At 45.7% G+C, this 21218-nt stretch overlaps 1 protein-coding gene and 1 long non-coding RNA gene across 4 annotated transcripts in view; one reads left to right on the top strand and one right to left on the bottom strand.

Annotated features, from left to right (window-relative positions):
* LOC134958283 (uncharacterized) overlaps positions 1-14347 on the top strand; it is a 120168-nt gene extending 105821 nt beyond the window's left edge. Inside the window, exons 2-3 of the long non-coding RNA XR_010186932.1 lie at positions 6132-6178; positions 14263-14347. This is a non-coding gene — a long non-coding RNA (uncharacterized LOC134958283). The remainder of the gene's footprint in view (positions 1-6131; positions 6179-14262) is intronic.
* Positions 14327-21218, bottom strand: part of SYN2 (synapsin II) — a 590154-nt gene continuing 583262 nt past the window's right edge. For 2 of the 3 annotated variants that reach the window (XM_063940770.1, XM_063940771.1), the window contains exon 13: positions 14327-14462. In XM_063940770.1, coding sequence (XP_063796840.1) covers positions 14327-14462 — 136 coding nt within the window. The remainder of the gene's footprint in view (positions 14463-21218) is intronic. The other variant, XM_063940772.1, reaches the window with a different exon arrangement.

Genomic DNA, 21218 nt, shown 5'->3' with positions numbered 1-21218 from the left:
TGTATGCTGTTCCTGCCTTGCAGAACTCTGTTCCTGTCAGCCGTGTTTGGTGGATCTCGCTCCCTGCCCTTTGGTACTTTGGAGGTCCGAAGCCGGTCCTGGGAATCCTTCTAGTCCTTGCAAACCTGTTTGTCATCTGGGGTTCTCACTCGGTTTCGTGAGTAGCGGCTCCTGCCGCGTGTTGCGGCCTATGCCGCTTAGTGTTTACTTTACTGTGAATTGGTGCATTTGCGGAGGTTTCCGCTTTCACTGTCATCCCCGGAACTCGGCGGTGCCGTGTAGGGGAGTGGACAGTGGTTTCTTTGTAGTTCTTTTCCTTTGGCGGCGTGCCGCACATACGTTTTGTTTTTAGGTAGTTTATAGCCCCTAGCGTGGTTGTTTCAGTTAGAGGTCCCCTTGTTATTACCCTGTATCAGTTCACGCCTTGTCTCTCTTTAAGACCTGAGGGGGCATCGGAGTTGGGCAGACCTAATCCGCCCTTCAAACGCGGCTGCCATGGGCCAAAGAAACCATAGTCGTTCAGGCGTGAATTGATAACACGGGTAAGACAACGGAGGTAGGGTGCTAGGGGCTATTTCCTTCCCATTTCCCAATCCCAGCATTCCGTCTTGGTGCTCAGGACTCACTACATAAGATCTCCCCTGTCCTGAGCATCAGGATCGTAACACCGTGGAGTCTAATAACACAAGAGTTCCCTTGAATTAAGGAGGGTAATACCATCCCCCACCACATACCAATCATTGCCCGATTAGATGCAAAGTGGCCACAGAAAGAGGGGTCCTGATAGGAACTGGGCACAGATGATTAAGAGCACTCACTGATGTGCCTCCCTGTTGGGATGCTCTACATGAACTGTAATTACTCGGTGATCTAAAACAGAGCGCCTGTTCTCCTTTTGCCAACCTGGACCGTTTAATGCTCTCAGTAAGTCAGAATTAAGTGATGTCTCATCAGAAGGAGCTTTGACTTATCTTTCCGTGGATACAAATATATTTTAGTACCGTCCCCCATTGCCACTGCGTTATATTACAAATAATCCATCCTGCACACCTTCCTACAAGTACTTACCTTATGTCCACTAACGTCTTCCCAGGAGTTCATTATTAAGGTGCAAGTGTTCTTTTGAAGAAGGAGACACTGTCCTCAAATGCCAAATAAGGTTCAGGAACTGAACGTTATTGTATGAGGTGTAACGCCACCCTGTAGACAGTTTAGGTAGTGTAGCAAATTGACTGCCAGGACATTTCTTGCATTAAATTGTCTGAAGCGGGTAACCATATCCTAATGATTGATGTTGCACACGAGTTATAAGATGTTTGACTAAACCATTGTTGTGCCTTGCAAATGTGTAAACTGTAATTGCTGTTACAGATTCTACCGTAACTGAAATATTGCGAGATTGAATAGTAATATTTACACATAACTACAGCGATGACCGATAACTGTCCGTTCAATAAAAGGTTGTCACCGTTCCCCTGTGTGGTGTTCCTTGAGTATACTGTGTTTGGGTTGCCCTTCCGGGGTCCTCCTTGTCCTTCTGTCTCAGGTGACGGGAGAAATAGTCGCTGGTCTCGACATCGTTGAAGGGTGGATTCAGCTGACAACGAACACGACTGAACTTCAGGTACGAACACAGTCTACCCACTTTATAGGAGTATTACACAGGTCCTACATGCTGAGCGGAAGATAGAACACCCCCTACCGCCCATGGGACATCAAAACTGCTACTGACAGCACCACCCACCTCTACCGCTGGTGGAAGGGTAGTTGCCCCTGTGTATTGCTTTGCCCAGGGGCCTACACTGCTGTTAAGATGGCCCTGGTCCCGGGTTGTTTCCTTTCACTCATGCATGAATCCTGGGTGCGTTTACGTGCAAAAACATAGTATTTAGATGCGAAAGTGTGAAAGGGGTATAACCAGCGTTCAAAGTGCACTGGTATACAATAGTATGGCATACCGGCACTTCAAGCACTGTACTTTTTATTCTAGCAATCGCACCCCTGATCACTACGTCCAGCAGTAATCGGGTGGACCACGACCCCCCCACCTGGCAGCTGCAGTGTAGCTCTTCCACTGTGTCCCAATTACTGCTTCCAGCAATGATCGGGCGGTCAGTGGAACCACCCTCCCCACCCTGCAGCTGAGGGGTGAGGATGATGATGAGGAGCAGGGGAATGTGCTGAGGAGCAGAAGAAGGTGAGGAAGGTGACGAAGTGCAGAAGAAGCTAACAAGGAGCAGAGGAAGGTGACCAGGGGCTGAGTATGGTGTTGAGGGGCTGAGGATAGTGATGAAGGGCTCACCACACCAGCCTGCCTCACTGATCCTGTCCTCTTAAGGACATGTCCCCTTTTGAGTGGCCACACCCACTTTGCCAGTGTGCGCTCGCCCTCAGCAGTACAACTAGGAGCGAACACTAAATCCCCTAAAATGTTCTATATTCCCCTTCAAAATTCTCACTTCAACCACTGGGTATAACTGGATGCTATTTTATTAATGTTCAAAATGTAAATTATGAAAAAGCAACAGTTATAATCACTTCATGATTAAAAAAATAATTCACCAATACTGTTGTAATAAAAACTGTACACATACAGTATAATCACTTTTAAATTTCTTATCCTTTTGCTATGTAACCATTAGGTAAAAGAACATATATTTCGTAGGGGGTGATCTTATCTCTGTACACTGTAATTAACATGTCATTTCTGCTCTTTGGTTTAAATATGAAAATCTTCTTTTTCTATTTTGTTCCTATTAATATCCCATCCTAATTTTAACAGGGAGGCAAACTAGATGGCCAATACCTCACGTGAAAGGAAACAAATTGTTTTCTCTGACAGCGTCCCACAGTTTCCTTACATTGAACAATGACAGCACTATCACTCACTGTTTCCTTCATGTAGTCTTCTGTAATTGTATATTGTATATATAGTATGTTATAGCTCAGACGGAACACACACATAGCGTTATACAGGAGTTAGGCAACACTGAGTATTTATGCTTTCTTTGCTTTGCCAGGCCTTGAGGAAAATAATGAAAGTAAACATTGCGTATAATCTACAGTATAACTTTGTATTGTACGCATTACACACTCCCAAAATACCTCGCCCCTCCCTACATTATGACATTAGTACTGTGGAATGAGCAATTGTGTGAGGCAGCTGCACCTTGGTAAAGGTTTGAGTAATTTATAAAATCTATGTGTAAATGAAAAACACAAAACGCTAAAATAAACTATATAGTAAAAAGTTTCTAAAAATGTTCCAGAAAATACTGTTGGGATATGGTTGAAAATTGGTAACTGTTAAACCAATCAGATTTTGTCATTTTGATAGTACAGACTATAAAAGAAAAGCACACGATTGGCTGCTTCATCCAGGTTCGGTACGGAATCCCGGCAGTTGGGATGCCGGTGGTCAAATGACCGACAGCGGCATCCCGTCATTGAAGATTTGAACATCGAAGGGAGTATTTGATCTTCCCCTGTCCCCTCCACTAACCCTCAGGGTATAGTGGCTAGGGCTAACCTCCCTCATAGTGCCTAACCCTAACCCCCCAGGCCCTAATCAGAAGGCGAACCATGATACTTACCTTCAGGATATCGGCTGTCGGTGTTCTAGTGCTGATCTCAGTGGTGTCCGGAATCCGGCATCAGTCATATGACCGCTGGCATCCCGAACACACCCCTTTCATCCAGGGTCACTGAGAAATACCCCAGGCCCTAGGTGAGCCCCCTTCCCCCACCCTCCAAGCAGGGTTGGTGACACCCGGTGCAGACAATAGCCTACCTCATGTCGCTCTGATACATGTGACTGAAAAGGGGAGTGGCTTCACATAAAAGGGCATGGTCTCCTGGAAATCCCCCCATTTACATCACTATAGGGGTGTAGCCTCACAGGAAGCCCCCTGGTTACATCTCTCTGGGGGCGTGCCCACCATCCCCGGAAATGGTGGGCTGCTCCTGAAGACACTGCTGGCTCATCCTTGGGAGGTGGATGATAGATAGACAGTGAAAAGGTCTACAATCAATAGGTCGACACAATATGGTTGACAGTCAGTAGGTTAACAGGGTCAAAAGGTCAGCATGTAAAAGGCAGACAGTATTAAAGGTCGACAGATACATTGGGTCAAGAGGTTCAAAAGGTCGACTTGACAATTGTCGACACATAAGGTAGACACATGTTTTCGGGTGTTTTTTCATGTTTTTATAGCTTTTGCTGAATTTACTATCCATGTCACAAACTATTACCTTTAGTAACCTTGTGGCGAGCGAAGCTGAGCAAGCCACTGCATCCAAAGCGTGGTGAGCGAAGCAAGCCTGCAAGGGGATGTGTTTCTATTAATTTGGGTAATATATGGTTAAACATACAAAATAACACCCAAAAATAAAAATAAACTTGTCTGCATTTTTTGTGTCAACCTTTTGTACATGTCGACCGGTGTCATGTTGACCTTTTGACCCTGTCAACCTTTTATACCTTTCAACCTATTGAGCATATGTTGTTGACCTACTGACTAGATCTTTTCACTCCGTTAATCCAGACCCCTCATCGTCAGTGACAGGATCTGAGGGGTGTAGTATGGTATGCCGGCGGCCGGGCTCCCGGCGACCAGCATACCGGCGCCAGGAGCCCGACCGCCGGCATACCGACAGTGTGGCGAGCGCAAAGGAGCCCCTCGCGGGCACGGTGGCGCTCTATTTTATTCTCCCTCCAGGGGGGTCGTGGACCCCCACGAGGGAGAGTAGCTGTCGGTATGCCGGGTGTCGGGATCCTGGCGCCGGTATACTGTGCACCGGGATCCCGACATTCGGCATACTGAAGACTACCCGATCTGAGTGCTGCAGGATAATGTCACAGTGCAGCTCCCGGTCACAGCAGAGAAGCCAGCATTTTGGTGTCACCCCCTGGAAGCGTGATCCCGGGAGGGGGGGGGTGGTCCGCACCCCCCTACTGCTGGCACTGCCCCCCCCCCCCCCCAGGATGCTTGCTCAAAAGCCCAGCTCCCCCAACCCCTCCACCATTCACTTTTGCAGTCTAACCCTCTTGCTGCAAAACTCAAGAACATTGTGGTCATATATACATAATATTTACTATAGAACATGAAAGTAAAGTTTGCAGATGACAACACTGTGGTGGGTCTGATTACTGGTGAGGGTAATGGCAGTTATAGGAAAGAAGTTGAGTCATGTTAAGTTGAGAGAGGACAGTCATCAGTCTCCAGCAAGAAATCCAAGGAAAGTATAATTAACTTTAGGAGACGGAGGAATGCAAACATACAGCTGTTATATCTGAATGACATGAAAGGGAAGATGGCTGGCGGATTTAAGTTTCTAGGTGTTAATGTTTGAGCAGATTTATCATGGTTATTGCATATTTAATCTGTGGTTGGAAAGGGACAATAGCGCTGTTTCTTCTTAATTAGCGAGCTGTGGGTTTGCTGAAGTTACTTATTAATTTCTATCACTGTGTAATTGAGGGCGTTCTTACGTGTTCCTTCCATTATGGGGCCTGATTCAGGTCCCACTGTAGCTGCAGCTCATGCCACAAAGTACTAATGTTCAGTGCATATGCGGTATCGGGCGCAGATCGGCTGCAGACAGTCTGCTGCCATTTGGGTGTAGAGGCTAATTGTTTCTCCATCTTATGCTTGCCGTATCGTTTCATTTCTGATTTTTCCAAGTATATCACAAAATTCAATCACACATCTCTGATGTAATCTCAGAGACACGTCTTCCTTATTCGCCATGACGAAACATATGAAGGTCTTCCACTCGCTGTGACCAAAGAAGACTATGGCAGGCCAACCGCAGGTTCAGACACATTGATGTATGAGCTTCACAATTACAAGCATAGCGCTGCCATGTCTACCTATGGGACAGAAAAACAGAGGCAGTCTCATTACTTTTTAGTCAGCCCTCGTACAATACTACCCTCCAGCAAACATTTCAGGAGTATTAGAACCCGCACTAGTAGGTTGTGAAATTATTTCTTTCTATTAGTGATCCCTAGGTTGAATTTATAATTGTATTATTTTTAGCTTACTTCTTTTATGTTAACACCTGGTTTTCCTGTAAGAACTACAATCTAGTTTCACTATCAATGTGTGTGTTTTTTTATGTTTTTGCAGTGACAACAAACTGACTGACTGATCTCTTTAGAGGTCCCTGTGACGAGGTAGGTGAACTCACATTTTTGGCCAAAAATTGTGCTAAGAACCTCAATTTTACTCCATGCTAAGTTGTAAAGTTTATTATAATTGTTCTGATTACCAGTGTGTTTAGTGCTTGGAGTGTGCACCTGCATTTTCCTTTTTTCTGTGTGATTTCTTTAGAGGATGTCAGCCTATGTATTTTGTTCTACACCTTTGCCAGGGATAATGGCTTTCTGCATTGTACCGATTGTATCTATCAGGTACTCATGCCACTAAATATTAGAAGTTGATGTAGTGGTTTATAATGAAAATGGTGTACTATACCTTTAAGTAGAGAAGGTGAGACTTTGGGACTTAAGTATAGCAATGTCAAGAATAGCCAGAAGTCCAGAATTAGAGAGGTAGTCAGCCAAGAGCCACAAGTTAAGAGCCAGAGAAAGAAGTAATCCGAGAACCAGAGTTCAAGGTATGGGAGAGCAGCCAGGAAGCTGCAGGATCCAGAATGCTGGTTTACAGATACAAGGATCAATAAGCTGGCAATTTACGGTTCACCAGAGGCTGCTTACAGTATATAGTCTTGAACATATTTTAACAAGCTTTGAGTTCTGGCGACTCATTAACAAGCTGCAGGTCATTTGGCCATTTCATGATCCAGGTCTACACCGAAAGATTGCTCAATTACCCTGAGGCTTGCTGTGCAGAACACAGGGTTTGCAGGTTGGGCACCAGATTCCCTCCGTGCATTGGTATGAATAGCCTATGCAGCAGTGGAGCAGCCGTGCCATGCCAGAGAAAGGCATACGAAACTCAGACAGCAAGGCAAGTCAGTAATTTCACCAGCACATGAATCTCCCCGTACCTACTCCTATAACAGACCTCCTAAATCATTACCCTCACCGACACCACCCCTATTATTCTCTGAGAGGTCCACATAGTAGTGTTGATTGAATATCTGATCAGCACAGCCTCTACAAACATATAATACACTAGTATGTCTATTCTTGTTATTAAAGCTAGGTACACACCTGAATGATGGTGTGATGATACAATGTAACTGAAAGATCTAATATAAGGTAATATTGCATTGCCGATTCATCGCATGACAATATGATGTTTTGTTACATGCTTGGTGTGACAACACCGCAGTGTTCCATCTGGCATGCAGCACATCAGACAGGACAATGCAATGAATGACTTATACAAATGATAGGTTGGATTTACACACTATACAATGGTTGTGCAGATTGGTTGAAAGTTTGGTGGTAAATTATGACCTACTGTAAATTGAATCTTTCTTTAGTATTGTTATAATACACCTGAATATTTGCATAAGACCCCTAGAGTCATGCTACAGAGGGCTCCCGTCCTTTTCCCATAGGGATAGTTGATCTCACCAGTACTGAGATGCCGTCAGGTCTTAGGATAGTAGAGGCTTATACAAATAAAGGGTGATTGCAGGAGTACTGGCTGGACCAGATATAAACAGACTAACCCCAGGCAGGTCTGAGGCTATGGTGGATATAGATTGTACTACAGTAGCTGTGCCACAAGCAGTACTGAGACTGTGGTGACAGTTGATGGTAATACAGCAACAGGAGATAACCACGAGGCAGGAGTGAGGTAGCTTGCAGATGGTATGTGCAGCAGAGATGGGTGACCACAGGGCAGAACTGAGGCTGCGGTAGTTAGCAGGTGGTATGAGCAGCAAAGACAATGGTGGGGACAAAGTTCATAATACAGGCTGAGGTCGCCAGGTTCAACAGGCACAGGCATGGCACACACAGCAGGGTATACCAGGACTCAGGATACTCAGAAACAGGACCAGGTAGCTTGACACCAGGGCATAAAGCTACAACCGGAATGGATACGTAGGACTGACTGCCTTATAACAGAAATGACCACCAATCATCAGAGAGACCAGCCCTCAATTAATACAAACTAATGTAGCTGAGAAATTGCATGTACAAAACAGCGTTGTGGCTGCTAGGCAACAGCCGGTACCAGGAACCACTGCGGCTGCCTGGAGTCATGGTTGCCTATCCGTAACAATTCACAGCTATCAAGGTTAGATGTCACTGTAGCTGCACTGGAGACGTACAGTCCACAATAGTCCCTTACCAAACATTTTCCTAACAAATGATTTTGACTGTTGTTCATATTATTCTAAAGGCTACTATTCCATTTTAACCTGACAAATTGGGAATAAGGAAAGTGAGCCTCCAACTTTGTGAGAGGGCAACTGGTTGAGAGAATGAATCTGTTTGCACAGGTTGGTAATGACAGAACCCTAAACTGCCCATTCATCCATTCTAAATCTAAAATTCTATTTTAAATTGTCATTCTTAAGGCCCGTACACACTGGTCGATATATCGGCCGTTCTCTTGAACGGCCGATATATCGCGGGACCGCCGGCCAGTGTGTACGGCCGATACGTCTGTGAACTCCGTCGTTGTGAACTCCGTCGCTGTGTGTGTACGGGGCGGTCGGCCGCCCGTCCGTACACATGCTGCGGCGGCCGGCGGTGATTGACAGCTGAACTGGGCGGGTGTGTGTACACGCCCACCCAGTTCATGACATCAGTCCCCGACGGATCGGGCAGTGTGTATGCACAGCACACTGCCCGATCCGTCCATAGATATATCTGCAGATCAATTGATCTGCAGATATATCTATTAGTGTGTACCCACCTTTATATTTAACTGAAAGGTTTCAGTCATTACCATTCAGTAGGTATATAAAATCCTTACATCAGACATGTTACCAACTCATGTCATGAGTATATCATAAGGCATTGCCAGTATACTCTGATATTGGGGGTGATTCCGAGTTGTTCGCTCGGTAGCAGATTTTAGCAGTATTGCACACGCTAAGCCGCCGCCCTCTGGGAGTGAATCTTAGCTTAGCAGAATAGCAAACGAAAGATTAGCAGAATTGCGAATAGAAATTTCAGAGCAGTTTCTGAGTAGCTCGAGACTTACTCACAAATAGCGATCAGTTCAGTCGGTTTCGTTCCTGGTTTGACGTCACACACACGCCCAGCGTTCGCCCAGCCACTCCCCCGTTTCTCCAGACACTCCTGCGTTTTTCCCTGACACGCCTGCGTTTTTCTGCACACTCCCAGAAAACAGCCAGTTTCCGCCCAGAAACACCCACTTCCTGTCAATCACACTCCGATCACTTCAACGATGAAAATTCTACTAAGTTTTGTGCTAAAATACTAACCGCATGCGCACTGCGAACCATGCGCATGCACATTTTTGCCTTAATCGCTCCGTTGCGAAAATCGGCAACGAGCGAACAACTCGGAATGACCCCCATTGTACAAATAGTTTTGATCTTCTCAGATTTCCAATGTCCCATGAACAGGTTAGCATAGTAATGAGCAACCTTTGTGCCCATAACTGTGCCAACTGTCTGCAGATAATGATCATTGGTAGATTGTATTGATTATTAACTAAATTAATTAATGTATTTTTATTAATGATGTGCATAGAGCTAAAGCTGTTGTCTAGCAATTCTACAGAAAGACTACCACTACATTCATATTGTTATATCCAGATAAGCTTCTGTACAATTGTATTTCATGAATCATTTTATACATTTGTCTTAATAAAATGTCATTAGATATTACAATATTAGTCTATCTAGGTTTGGTTCCCAAAGGTAGCAGCTGGTATTTTGGGTGACACAATAATCATTGTGGACATTTCCTGATGTGTACAGTGGCACATTATTGTGCTTTTCCCCTTTTGTTTTACTCTATCCCTCCTAAGCAACCTTCTGTTGTGGTTGAATCTTGGAAAGAGCAGCAAGCTAACACAAAGCTACAAAGAATGCATTTAACCATATCTGATTATAATGATTGTCATTGGTGAGATTGATAGGTTGCGCTGTTAAATGATGATTTTACTATATATCTATCAAACATAATTCACTGCTGATAAAAATGATGACATCATGTTAGCATATAATGATAGTTATGACAGTTGGTACAACCTCTGACCCTTTCCACCAGCAGTAGCAGATCCAGAGGGGGTGATCAGGGAAACCCTCCACCACCGTAACACTTTCCTCTTGCCTACAGGTGGCACTGCCCTGGCAGTTGAGCGCAGGTGTGCGACAGATCAAGGCAGGGAGATAACAGAGACTGCTACTTGGTGGCAGCAGCCTCCATCACCAGCACACAGCAGCAGTCTCTGCTCTCTCCCATATGTGCAGCACATCTGAGAGCTAGAGCCGCCAATGCCCAGTGACAGCTGTAGGCAGAAGGGAGGTGTTACGGAGGGCTAGCGTCCTAATCACCTCCCCCTGGATCCACCACTGCCCAGCAGTGTCAGAGATGCACAGGAGAGAGTGAGGGGGAGATGATAGAGACATTGGGAGAAGGAAAGGTGGGGAGAGAGTGATGAGGAGGGGAAAAGAGAAAATGGGGTGGGGAATACATGGGGATAGTGGGGGAGGAGAGATACATATAAAAGAAGGGAGTGAGGGTAGAGACAAAGTAAAAATTTGGTAAATCAGTAATAGCAAAGCAAAGCTGGTGTGCGTGTGTTAATATATCTGGCACTTCTGCTGGTCAAATTGTGTGGTACTATTCCTCTATTCTTGCAGCATGAGAGATCTTGTAATTGGAGTAACTGAGTCAAAATTGAAAGGGGTGCAGATATTTTGCAGACAACCTACTGTAGCTACAGTATATGTAACGTCCAGGACCCCACTGAATTGCACAAGCTGTGGGAAACACAGGGGAGGGTCTCTATTAATGTAGTATATCTAGAAAGGAAGTAAGAATACTCATTTGTATTTGTGGAATGTGGAAAACCAAGTTGATGTTATGGATATATCATAGAAAACATTATTAATGTGTTAAGAATAAAGAGACTGTAAAGCATTTTAATCCATTTTATTCTGTAGACATCTTAATACATGATAATATTGGTATTTTCATTAATATATAAATTGACACAACATCGATAGCAATAGCCAGTAACGAGGAGGTTGTTTGCAGTTGTCAGTATTTTGCTGTAGGGTTATAATTTCCAGGGAGTTGGTTTCATACAAGGCAGAAACATCATAGGAAAAGGCAGCAAGAAGTAAAACCAGAATCATATTTATATACTATACACATCTACAGTATAAGCTGCTTTGCAAATATCTTATATTACTATACTGCAATAACACCACTCTTGCTATGCAAGTGATTTACTGTGTATTTAACATGAAGACTTTAATATGTTGTGGCTTTTCCTATTTAGATTCATATTTTTGTCACTTTCAGGTGCAGGGCTCTCACTACCTACAATAGCGTTTTGGTCTGGATTTTTTTCTATTTAATATCACGTCAATTTCCAATTAGAATGTTGCAAAATATAGTACTTAAAATGTAATAATATAAAAAATAATAAATTTGCACAAATATAATGTTTTTCTACACCACCATCACCATTCTCCAAACCCGCTCTCACCACTGCCCTCAGTTATTTGGATGCCCTCGGGACTTCACTCAAGGAACGTCAGAACTACAGTAGGACAACAGAGGGTGAGAGGACCAGGGCAGGTAAACAGGAAGCGAGCAACAAAATCAGAACAAGGTAGTCACAGGCTACGCAATGTGATAGAGAAAACAGAATATTCAATGACGCAAACATAAAAACAAAGGAGAATTACCGTATATACTCGAGTATAAGTCGACCCGAATATAAGCCGAGGCACCTAATTCTACCACAAAAACCTGGGAAAACTTATTGACTCGAGTATAAGCCTAGGGTGGGAAATGCAGCTCTAGCCGTACACAGCCCTCAGTGCCAGATATGCCCTCATACTGCCAGATATGCCCTCATACTGCCAGATATGCCCCCACAGTGCCAGATATGCCCCCACAGTGCCAGATATGCCCCCACAGTGCCAGATATGCCCCCACACTGCCAGATATGCCCCACACTGCCAGATATGCCCCCACACTGCCAGATATGCCCCCACACTGCCAGATATGCCCCCACACTGCCAGATATGCCCCACAGTGCCAGATATGCCCCACAGTGCCTGATGTGCCAGATATGCCCTCATGCTGCCACATATGTCCCTCATGCTGCCACATATGCCCCTCATGCTGCCACATATGCCCCTCATGCTGCCACATATGTCCCCTCATGCTGCCAGATATGCCCCCTCATGCTGCCAGATATGCCCCCTCATGCTGCCAGATACGTCCCCTCATGCTGCCAGATATGTCCCCTCATGATGCCACATATGCCCCCTCATGCTGCCAGATATGCCCCCTCATGCTGCCAGATATGTCCCCTCATGCTGCCAGATATGTCCCCTCATGCTGCCACATATGCCCCCTCATGCTGCCAGATATGCCCCCTCATGCTGCCAGATATGCCCCCTCATGCTGCCAGATATGTCCCCTCATGCTGCCAGATATGTCCCCTCATGATGCCACATATGCCCCCTCATGCTGCCAGATATGTCCCCTCATGCTGCCAGATACGTCCCCTCATGCTGCCACATATACCCCCTCATGCTGCCAGATATGCTCCCTCCCCAAGTGCCAGGTATGCCCCACAGTGTTGTTACTTACCCCTCCGTCGATCCCGCGCTGTCTTCTGGAGGGACACGAAGCGCACAGCATGCGCCTCTCCTGTGTCCCTCCTGCATCTTCGGCGGCCGCGGCAGGTCTATTAAAGGAAGTGCCGGTTCATGATCAGAGGTCACGAACGGGTACTTCCTGTAATAGAACCGCCGCTGCTGCCGCCGGAGATGCAGGAGGGACACAGGAGAGCCGCGCGCTGTGCGCTTCGTGTCCCTCCTTCACACTGCTCTGCCTCTGCCTGTCACTGACTCGAGTATAAGCCGAGGTGGCTTTTTCAGCACAAATAAAAGTGCTGAAAAAGTCGGCTTATACTCGAGTATATACGGTACATAAAACCACGGACAGTAGACGAGCATGCAGCAACTTAAGCTTCGGCAATCTCCAGTGCTTTAGCAGGCCTTATATATTTGTGGGCGGCTACTGAGAACTTGGGACATCTGGACTCATTAGGATGGAGAGACAATACAACCAGGGAACATGGAGAGATATATGATACAACAGCTGCTCCAATAGCCTAGAGCAGAGGTTCTCAAACTCGGTCCTCGGGGGCACACACAGTGCATGTTTTGCAGGTAACCCAGCAGGTGCACAGGTGTATTAATTACTCACTGACACATTTTAAAAGGTCCACAGGTGGAGCTAATTATTTCACTTGCGATTCTGTGAGGAGACCTGCAAAACATGCACTGTGTGTGCCCCCGAGGACCGAGTTTGAGAACCTCTGGCCTAGAGTCTCAGGGGGAGATGTACTGAGCAGAGAAAAGAGTCGAGAAGTGAGCCAGTGGAGAAGTTGCCCTTGGCAACCAATCAGCATTGAAGTAACATTTATAATTTGCATATTATAAAAGTATACAGAGCAGCTGATTGGTTGCCATGGGCAACTTCTCCACTGGCTCACTTCTCCACTCTTATCACTGCTTAGTACGTCTCCCCCTTAGTGTCTGACACAATTGATGCTAGCCATGTTTGGCCAATAAACCCTAATGTTGCAAACAAGAGTGAGACAGCACACCTTAGAGAATAGAGAACATGAAATCTCCAATACAGCTGATATCCTCCAATGCATGTAATGCCGCCCAAGAGGACTGGTTGCACAAAGTGGGGAAGCAGGAGACAAGGCAGAGAGAATAAAAGAGTAGGGAAGCGCATGAGCAGATATAAGTAAGCAAGGAACAGTGTGAAAGACTTTATGTCGTATTTGTGTACTATACTCAAAATTAGTATTGAGAATTTATTGCTGTTTATAAAGTCTTTGTAATTTGGCAAATGTTAACATTTTAAAGAACTAAGGCTAACAAAGAATATTGATTGGACATCACTGGCCTACAGGCCAAGGAGTAGATGAAACACAGATGTCCAGGGCCCAGATACCATTAGATTGTGTTGTAACCTTTAATGGGTTCTATCGAGCATTAATGACCTTACTAAAGATATGTACCACCACTGGTTATACTTGCCATGAAGCATTCGGCAAATAGACTTTTTCATACAGGCTGATTATTTTCTTTTAGACCAGTTCCTATTTCCTGAAGAAGAAGGGGCAAGAACCACGGATAATGATAACTTATCTATCAGCTACTCAGAGAATAGACTGGCAAAGGATTTCCTCAGGTTTCGGATGGTGTCTGCTTTAGCTTCGTCCTCGTTAGTTGATGAACGGAAGAATGATGACTGGGTGAAGTTGAAGGCGTTGGTCAGAGACTGTGACTTGCTAAGTAAAGGAATAGAGAAATATTGCTAAATTTGCACTGGATATGACAAATATGGGCTCATTATAATTTTTTTGTCCACACATAATCTAGGTCTAACCATTGAAGAGCTTTTAATAAAAAGGCAATTTAATTGGCAACAGCATTTTTGCAGACCAATATTCACAAGGATATTGCCTATCTTTGATAACCACAAGAACAAGCTCTATATAATATTTTGTTATGAAGTGATTTAGACATAAACATAGAAGTTGCTTGTTTGTATATGCCATAGGTAAATGCAGTGAAGGGGGGATCCAGTTGTCTGGAAACCCCCCTTCCCCACAGCCTAGTCAACAGCCTCTACATGCAGTGTAAAGGGCAGAACGGAGCTGCTACACATGCCCAGTGACAGCTGATTTTTCTACTGTGTGTGTGTGTGTGTGTGTGTGTGTGTGTGTGTGTGTGTATATATATCTGTGTTCTTAATTATTGCACCACAGAGAGAATCTGGTAAGTGGTTTACCATAATTATTGGGCCTGTATATGTCTGTAGTACAGAATTACATAATCTGCACTTTTTGGGGGCAGACTGTAGCTTGTTACATGCCAATTGTGCCTCCTTCATGGGCTGGTGACAATCAATCTGAAATCAAACATTTGGAACCCCCCTCTCTCCCCCGCTCCAGAAATAGTGCGCTTTCCCCTGTATGCACTCACAGACTTTCATTTTGAAATGCACACATTTTAGGATACACCTAATCTATAGGTGCTTATGCAGCACAGTATTGGAAAGCATCGCCATCATCAACTGGGAAACTGCAGCAGTCTTGCACTTGGTATTTCAAAGATTTGTATACACAATGGGGGTAATTCCAAGTTGATCGCAGCAGGATTTTTGTTAGCAATTGGGCAAAACCATGTGCACTGCAGGGGAGGCAGATATAACATGTGCAGAGAGAGTTAGATTTGGGTGTGGTGTGTTCAATCTGCAATCTAAATTGCAGTGTAAAAATAAAGCAGCCAGTATTTACCCTGCACAGAAATAAAATAACCCACCCAAATCTAACTCTTTCTGCACATGTTATATCTGCCTCCCCTGCAGTGCACATGGTTTTGCCCAATTGCTATCAAAAATCCTGCTGCGATCAACTTGGAATTACCCCCAATATAAGGTGCATCTGCAAGGTGCGTGTGCAACCTGTCTCTGCACACACTTACTGGACAGTACCTGCACATAAGCACCTACAGTGTGTTCTGTTTATCCAAATACACAATTGATGGACTCAGTGTTTTACTGTCGGTGAGAAATAGGCACATTATAGATGTTAGAAGTTAGTGGAGTAGATGGTAAAAGCAGGGCTGCCAAGAGAAATCCTGGGCACTGGTACAACAACTTCCCGGAACCCCCCCCCCCCCCCCTCCCGAGTGGGTGTGTCCACAGTATGTATATTTATCTATTTCTATATATAGGTAAATATATATATATATATATATAGAAATATATATAGGTCTATCTATATTACTAACACTAATGGTACTGTACAGTGCTGTATCTGTCACTCACAGTTCTCAGCTCACAGTGTCGCAGCCTAACAGGCTATCTCTCGACGAGGTGACCAGCCCTGCTGCTGATTCTTACAACTGAGCTGAGCTGCGCCACTTCTTAAACCCACAGGCCAGGCCCAGCCAGCTGCATGCCCTCCTCCCAGTCCCTGCCCACCTCCCGGAGCTTGCTGATTCTGAAGAGACCATCCAGAGCCGGCTGCAGAGATTGACTCGCGAGATGATATCGGCTGGTGGAAGTAGCTGTGAGGGGTTTCCATGTCCAGCCAGGTGACACACACATACAACCCTCCTCCCGGCGGCCCGACCTGCTGCTCGCCCGCCCGCTGATTAATAATAAAGAAAAAAAAATATCCACCCAAAAAATGGCTACTGGTGTGCCCTGTCCTGGGCCTCTTGGCATGCCTGGGTCCGGGTAATCTGTACTCCCCCCCCCCCCCCCCCTCTCTCGACACCACTGGGTAGAAGCTGCTTGATGGCAGCAAAATTCATAATCTATGTGGATGTGGCATGTGCCTCTTTTCCACTGAGCCCCTCAATTGCTAGATGCATGCAAGTGACAATAACAGTGCAAATTGTGCATGTGCTGTGCGATAACGTTTATATGAGACCTGACCTTACACCTGGAATGCTCATGGATTACACAGGTTCTGTGGCTGGTTGTCTTCAAGCCTGCATTTCACTGGTTTTAATCAGCCACAGAACCTGCGTAATCCGTGAGCGTCCCAGGTTTAAGGGATAATATGGTCACCCTACCTTACACAGTGCAACTGCACCTTTAAATCACCTCTTGGTGGTAACTTATGTTCTATGTATTTTCAGCACTGGGAACGATAACGTTACTCTAGAGATGCCGGGAAATCGGGATTATGATGGAAATGGGTGAAAGAACTGATCTTAGAATTTCCTTCAGAGCATACTGTACGTAATGTGTATTATTGATCTTCTATGTATGCATGTATGCAGAGGCGGAACTACCGCCAGTGCAACCAGTGCATTGCACTGGGGCCCGCCACTGTCCAGGGGCCCAAAGCATGTAATGAAACAAACTGACTCATTACATGCCGCTGTGTGCTGCGGGAAACCGCTGCCCGCAGCACACAACCGCCCGTAGGACACAGGAGAGGAGCGCAGCGCAGCGGTCCCGGGGGTAAGGAGAAGGAGGGAGGTGGAGGAGGGAGCCGCAGCAGCGCTTTGCTACTGGTTGAGGCACTGCTGCTGCTGTCCCTCTGCTTCACTATAGGCTGTCTTCCGAGAACAGCCTATAGTGAAGCAGAGGGACAGCAGCAGCAGCGCCTCCACCAATAACACAGCTCTGCTGCGGCTCCCTCCTCCACCTCCTTCTCTCCTACCCGGGAATCGTGATCTGCCAGAAGCTGCACCGAGGAGCCTGATCCAGCGGAGAGGGTAAGTATAATTAATTCTTTCTTTCTCTTTCTTTCTGTCTTTCTTTCTTTCTTTCCATGTGCAAAAAGGGGGACTGTCTGCCGCAATGTGTAAAAAGGGGGAATCTGCCTGCCGCAATGTGTAAAAAGGGGGAATTTGGCTGCCGTAATGTGTAAAAAGGGGGAATCTGCCTGCCGCAATGTGTAAAAAGGGGGAATCTGCCTGCCGCAATGTGTAAAAAGGGGGAATCTGCCTGCCGTAATGTGTAAAAAGGGGGAATCTTTGCCGCAATGTGTAAAAAGGGGGAATCTGCCTGCCGCAATGTGTAAAAAGGGGGAATCTGCCTGACGCAATGTGTAAAAAGGGGGAATCTGCCTGCCGTAATGTGTAAAAAGGGGGAATCTTTGCCGCAATGTGTAAAAAGGGGGAATCTGCCTGCCGCAATGTGTAAAAAGGGTGAATCTGCCTGACGTAATGTGTAAAAAGGGGGAATCTGCCTGACGTGATGTGTAAAAAGGGGGATTCTGTCTGCCGTGATGTGTAAAATGGGGGCGCTGTCTGCCGCAATGTGTAAAAAGGGGGAATCTGCCTGCCGTAATGTGTAAAAAGGGGGAGGCTGTCTGCCGTAATGTGTAACAAGGGCGCTGTTATGCACACCAGTGCCTGCAGGAAAGTACTGGTGTCTGAACTGTTATGCACACCAGTGCCTGCAGGAATGTACTGGTGTCTGAACAGATAGGGATGCAAAACAAATGAACTCACAGACAGACTGGGTAATATGACATTACGTACACAGAAGGTGAACAGAGAAGCCCAGAGGCTAAGAAACTGGGTGTCTCCCTAGTATTAAGAATGCTCAGATGGAAAAAGCAAGATGTTGTGTTTTAATACGTAGAGAACCCGAAATGCTGTTGCTAAGGGCAACAGCAAAACCCTAAAGGGTTACCAACGGGTGTGGCAGTAAACTCCTTGGTCAGAGATGGAATGATAGACACAAGGAGAGTCTCCACAATCCTAATCCTCACTTGCAGTGCACAGGTTCAGCTTACTGCCACTAAACTGACACCTGAACACCTTGCACAGTGAGACAGGATTTAGGCAGGCAAGTCTGAGAATACAGCCGCAAACTTGCTAAGTTCACAGAGTAGCAAAAGAACCCCAGCAAGTTAAACGACTGACTCCAGTCTTACTGCTAGGTCTGGATTGGCAGAGTGTAGTACCAAATCCCAAGGCCTATATGCAGTAAGCAACAACAAATACAAAGCTACACAGTACTGGCTAACTTTCAGGAACTAACTAACCAACAAAGATTCAACAGCATCTGCTTAACCTGAGAAGAGGCCTTATATAGCAGGTGCTGTCCACGCCCCACTCAGACCTCACAAACTGTGAGCACAAAAACCAGCACCGGATCCCCTGCCGTGCACAGAGCCTGTAACCACTGCACAGCAAAAGACCCGAACCGGAGTATCAGCTGCTCTCAGGTTACTCCGCTAGCACTTGTCTCCCGGTTGCCATGACGACGTGGCAGCACAGGGCAGGAGACCCTAACAGGCGCGCTGTCTGCCGTAATATGTAAAAAGGGGACGCTGTCTGCCGTTATGTGTAAAAAGTGTAACTGTCTGCCGCTATGTGTAACAAGGGCACGCTGTCTGCCGTTATGTGTAAAAAGTGTACGCTGTCTGCCGCTATGTGTAACAAGGGCACGCTGTCTGCCGCTATGTGTAAAAAGGGGACGGTCTGCCGTTATGTGTAAAAAGTGCACGCCGTCTGCCGCTATGTGTAAAAAGGGCACGCTGTCTGCCGTTATGTGTAAAAAGGGGGACGCTGTCTGCCGTAATGTGTAAAAAGGGGACGCTGTCTGCTGTAATGTGTAAAAAGAGGAATCTGTCCGCCGTAAGGTGTAAAAGGGTCTCTAGAAAAAAGATAATTCCTAATCAGGAATTCAATACAGGCGCTTTAGAAATAAAATTTGAAATTAAAAACCACTTTAGCAAAAATAGGTAATTGCAGCTCTCACAAGGTATTCTGTTGTACCTGATATATTGGATTCCCTTTATCTTAATTAATAGGGGACCATTTCTAAATATGTCTATTCAACACTGTATGGTATAATCAATTGTTCCTGTATAATTACCAATTGGCTCTGCAGCAGTCATTTTATGGTCAAATATATGCTGGTTTTATTAATAATAAATTGTTTTTAAGATATTATATGTTTGCGCTCCCTATTATAGTATCTATAGTCTCGTAAAAGGGTCTCTACCTGGTGTAGTGGTGCTACTGTGCGGCGTAATTTGAATAATGGAGACTACTGTGCACCGTTTTATGAATTGGTATTATTTTGTGGCCACACCCCTTCCCCACGAAGCCACGCCACTATGTATTTTTGCGCGCGCCTACGCCACGCACTGCCCCTGTTTTGCATGCAGGGGTGGGGCTCCGATGCCGTTTCTTGCACACAGTGCTAAAATGTCTAGTTACGGCACTGTTGCTAGGTATCCATTTCTCTGTCCATGAGCAGGTCCCCCTCACCAGATACTCTCCAGGGGTGAGGGGGTGGACTTGGAGGGGATGGGGGGGGAGGCCAAAGCATTTTGTCGCACCTGGGCCCACCGCTCGCTAGTTCCGCCACTGTATGTATGTATGTATGTATGTATGTATGTATGTATGTGTGTGTGAAGGGCCATTTGTCAGTGATTTTGAAAACTAAGCTAAGCGGCTATACATACCAGGGAACTGTGAGAATTGAGGTCTGACATTCAGGGTAATTAAGTATCTCTCACTATCTTCGGATTGTATGATCACTAAGCATAGAGGAACATACTCCGGGGCATATGTAATAGGGTAGATTCTAGAATCAAGTGGGCTAAGGGACCTTTTCCATAAGGGGGAGGAGTTACGACACAAGGGGGAGGAGCTAGGCCAGCGGGATAGTTCCTCTACTATCCACGCCACCAACTATTACCTTTAGTAATCAGGTGGCGAGCGAAGTGGAGCGGAGCGAGCCACCGAGCCCGAAGCGTGGCGAGCGTACTTTTCGGGTACCCTGTTCGCCCGTAGCTCCTCCCCCTGGTGACGTGTCTCCTCCCCTAGATACGTCAGAAGGTCCCTTCTCCCACTCCGAAATAGAATCAACCTATGTAATAGGGTCAGAGTTTGCCGGCAGTGCGGGATGCCGGACGATCTCGGGAGTTCTTTTTTAAAGCGGCAACCATTTACAAGGCATTGTTTTGCCTTGTAAATGATTGCCGCTTTAAAAAAACTTCCAAGATCATCCGGCATCCCGCACTTCCAGCCAACTCTACCCTATTACATATGCCCCTCCATGTTTAAGGTGAATATTTGCTGTTATAAAGAATCGTGTTTGAAGTCTAAACATAAACGCTGGACATCTCCAGAACGTTTTACATGGAAAATAAGGAATTTACTAAGTGTATTTGACTATTCTCTCCTGGTGGTGATACTCATCGGTTTCTGGTGTGTGCGATTTTAGTCAGTTTTCCCCGTTTTGCAATAGACTCCACAGCCAAATAGAAGTCGGCAGCAGATTCAAACAATATTACACTCTCTGGGCCTAATTCAGAGTTGATTGCAGCAGTAAATTTGTTAGCAGTTGGGCAAAACCATGTGCACTGTAGGGGGCATGTGTAACATGTGCAGAGAGAGTTAGGTTTGGGTGGGGTGTGTTCAAACTGAAATCTAAATTGCAGTGTAAAAATAAAGCAGCCAGTATTTACCCTGCACAGAAACAAAATAACCCACCCAAATCTAACTCTCTCTGCAAATGTTATATCTGCCTCCCCTGCAGTGCACATGGTTTTGCC

The sequence above is a fragment of the Pseudophryne corroboree genome, chromosome 9 (genome assembly GCF_028390025.1).
Source record: "Pseudophryne corroboree isolate aPseCor3 chromosome 9, aPseCor3.hap2, whole genome shotgun sequence".
In the NCBI taxonomy this organism is placed as follows: domain Eukaryota; kingdom Metazoa; phylum Chordata; class Amphibia; order Anura; family Myobatrachidae; genus Pseudophryne; species Pseudophryne corroboree.
This window is presented reverse-complemented; position numbering and strand designations above follow the sequence as displayed.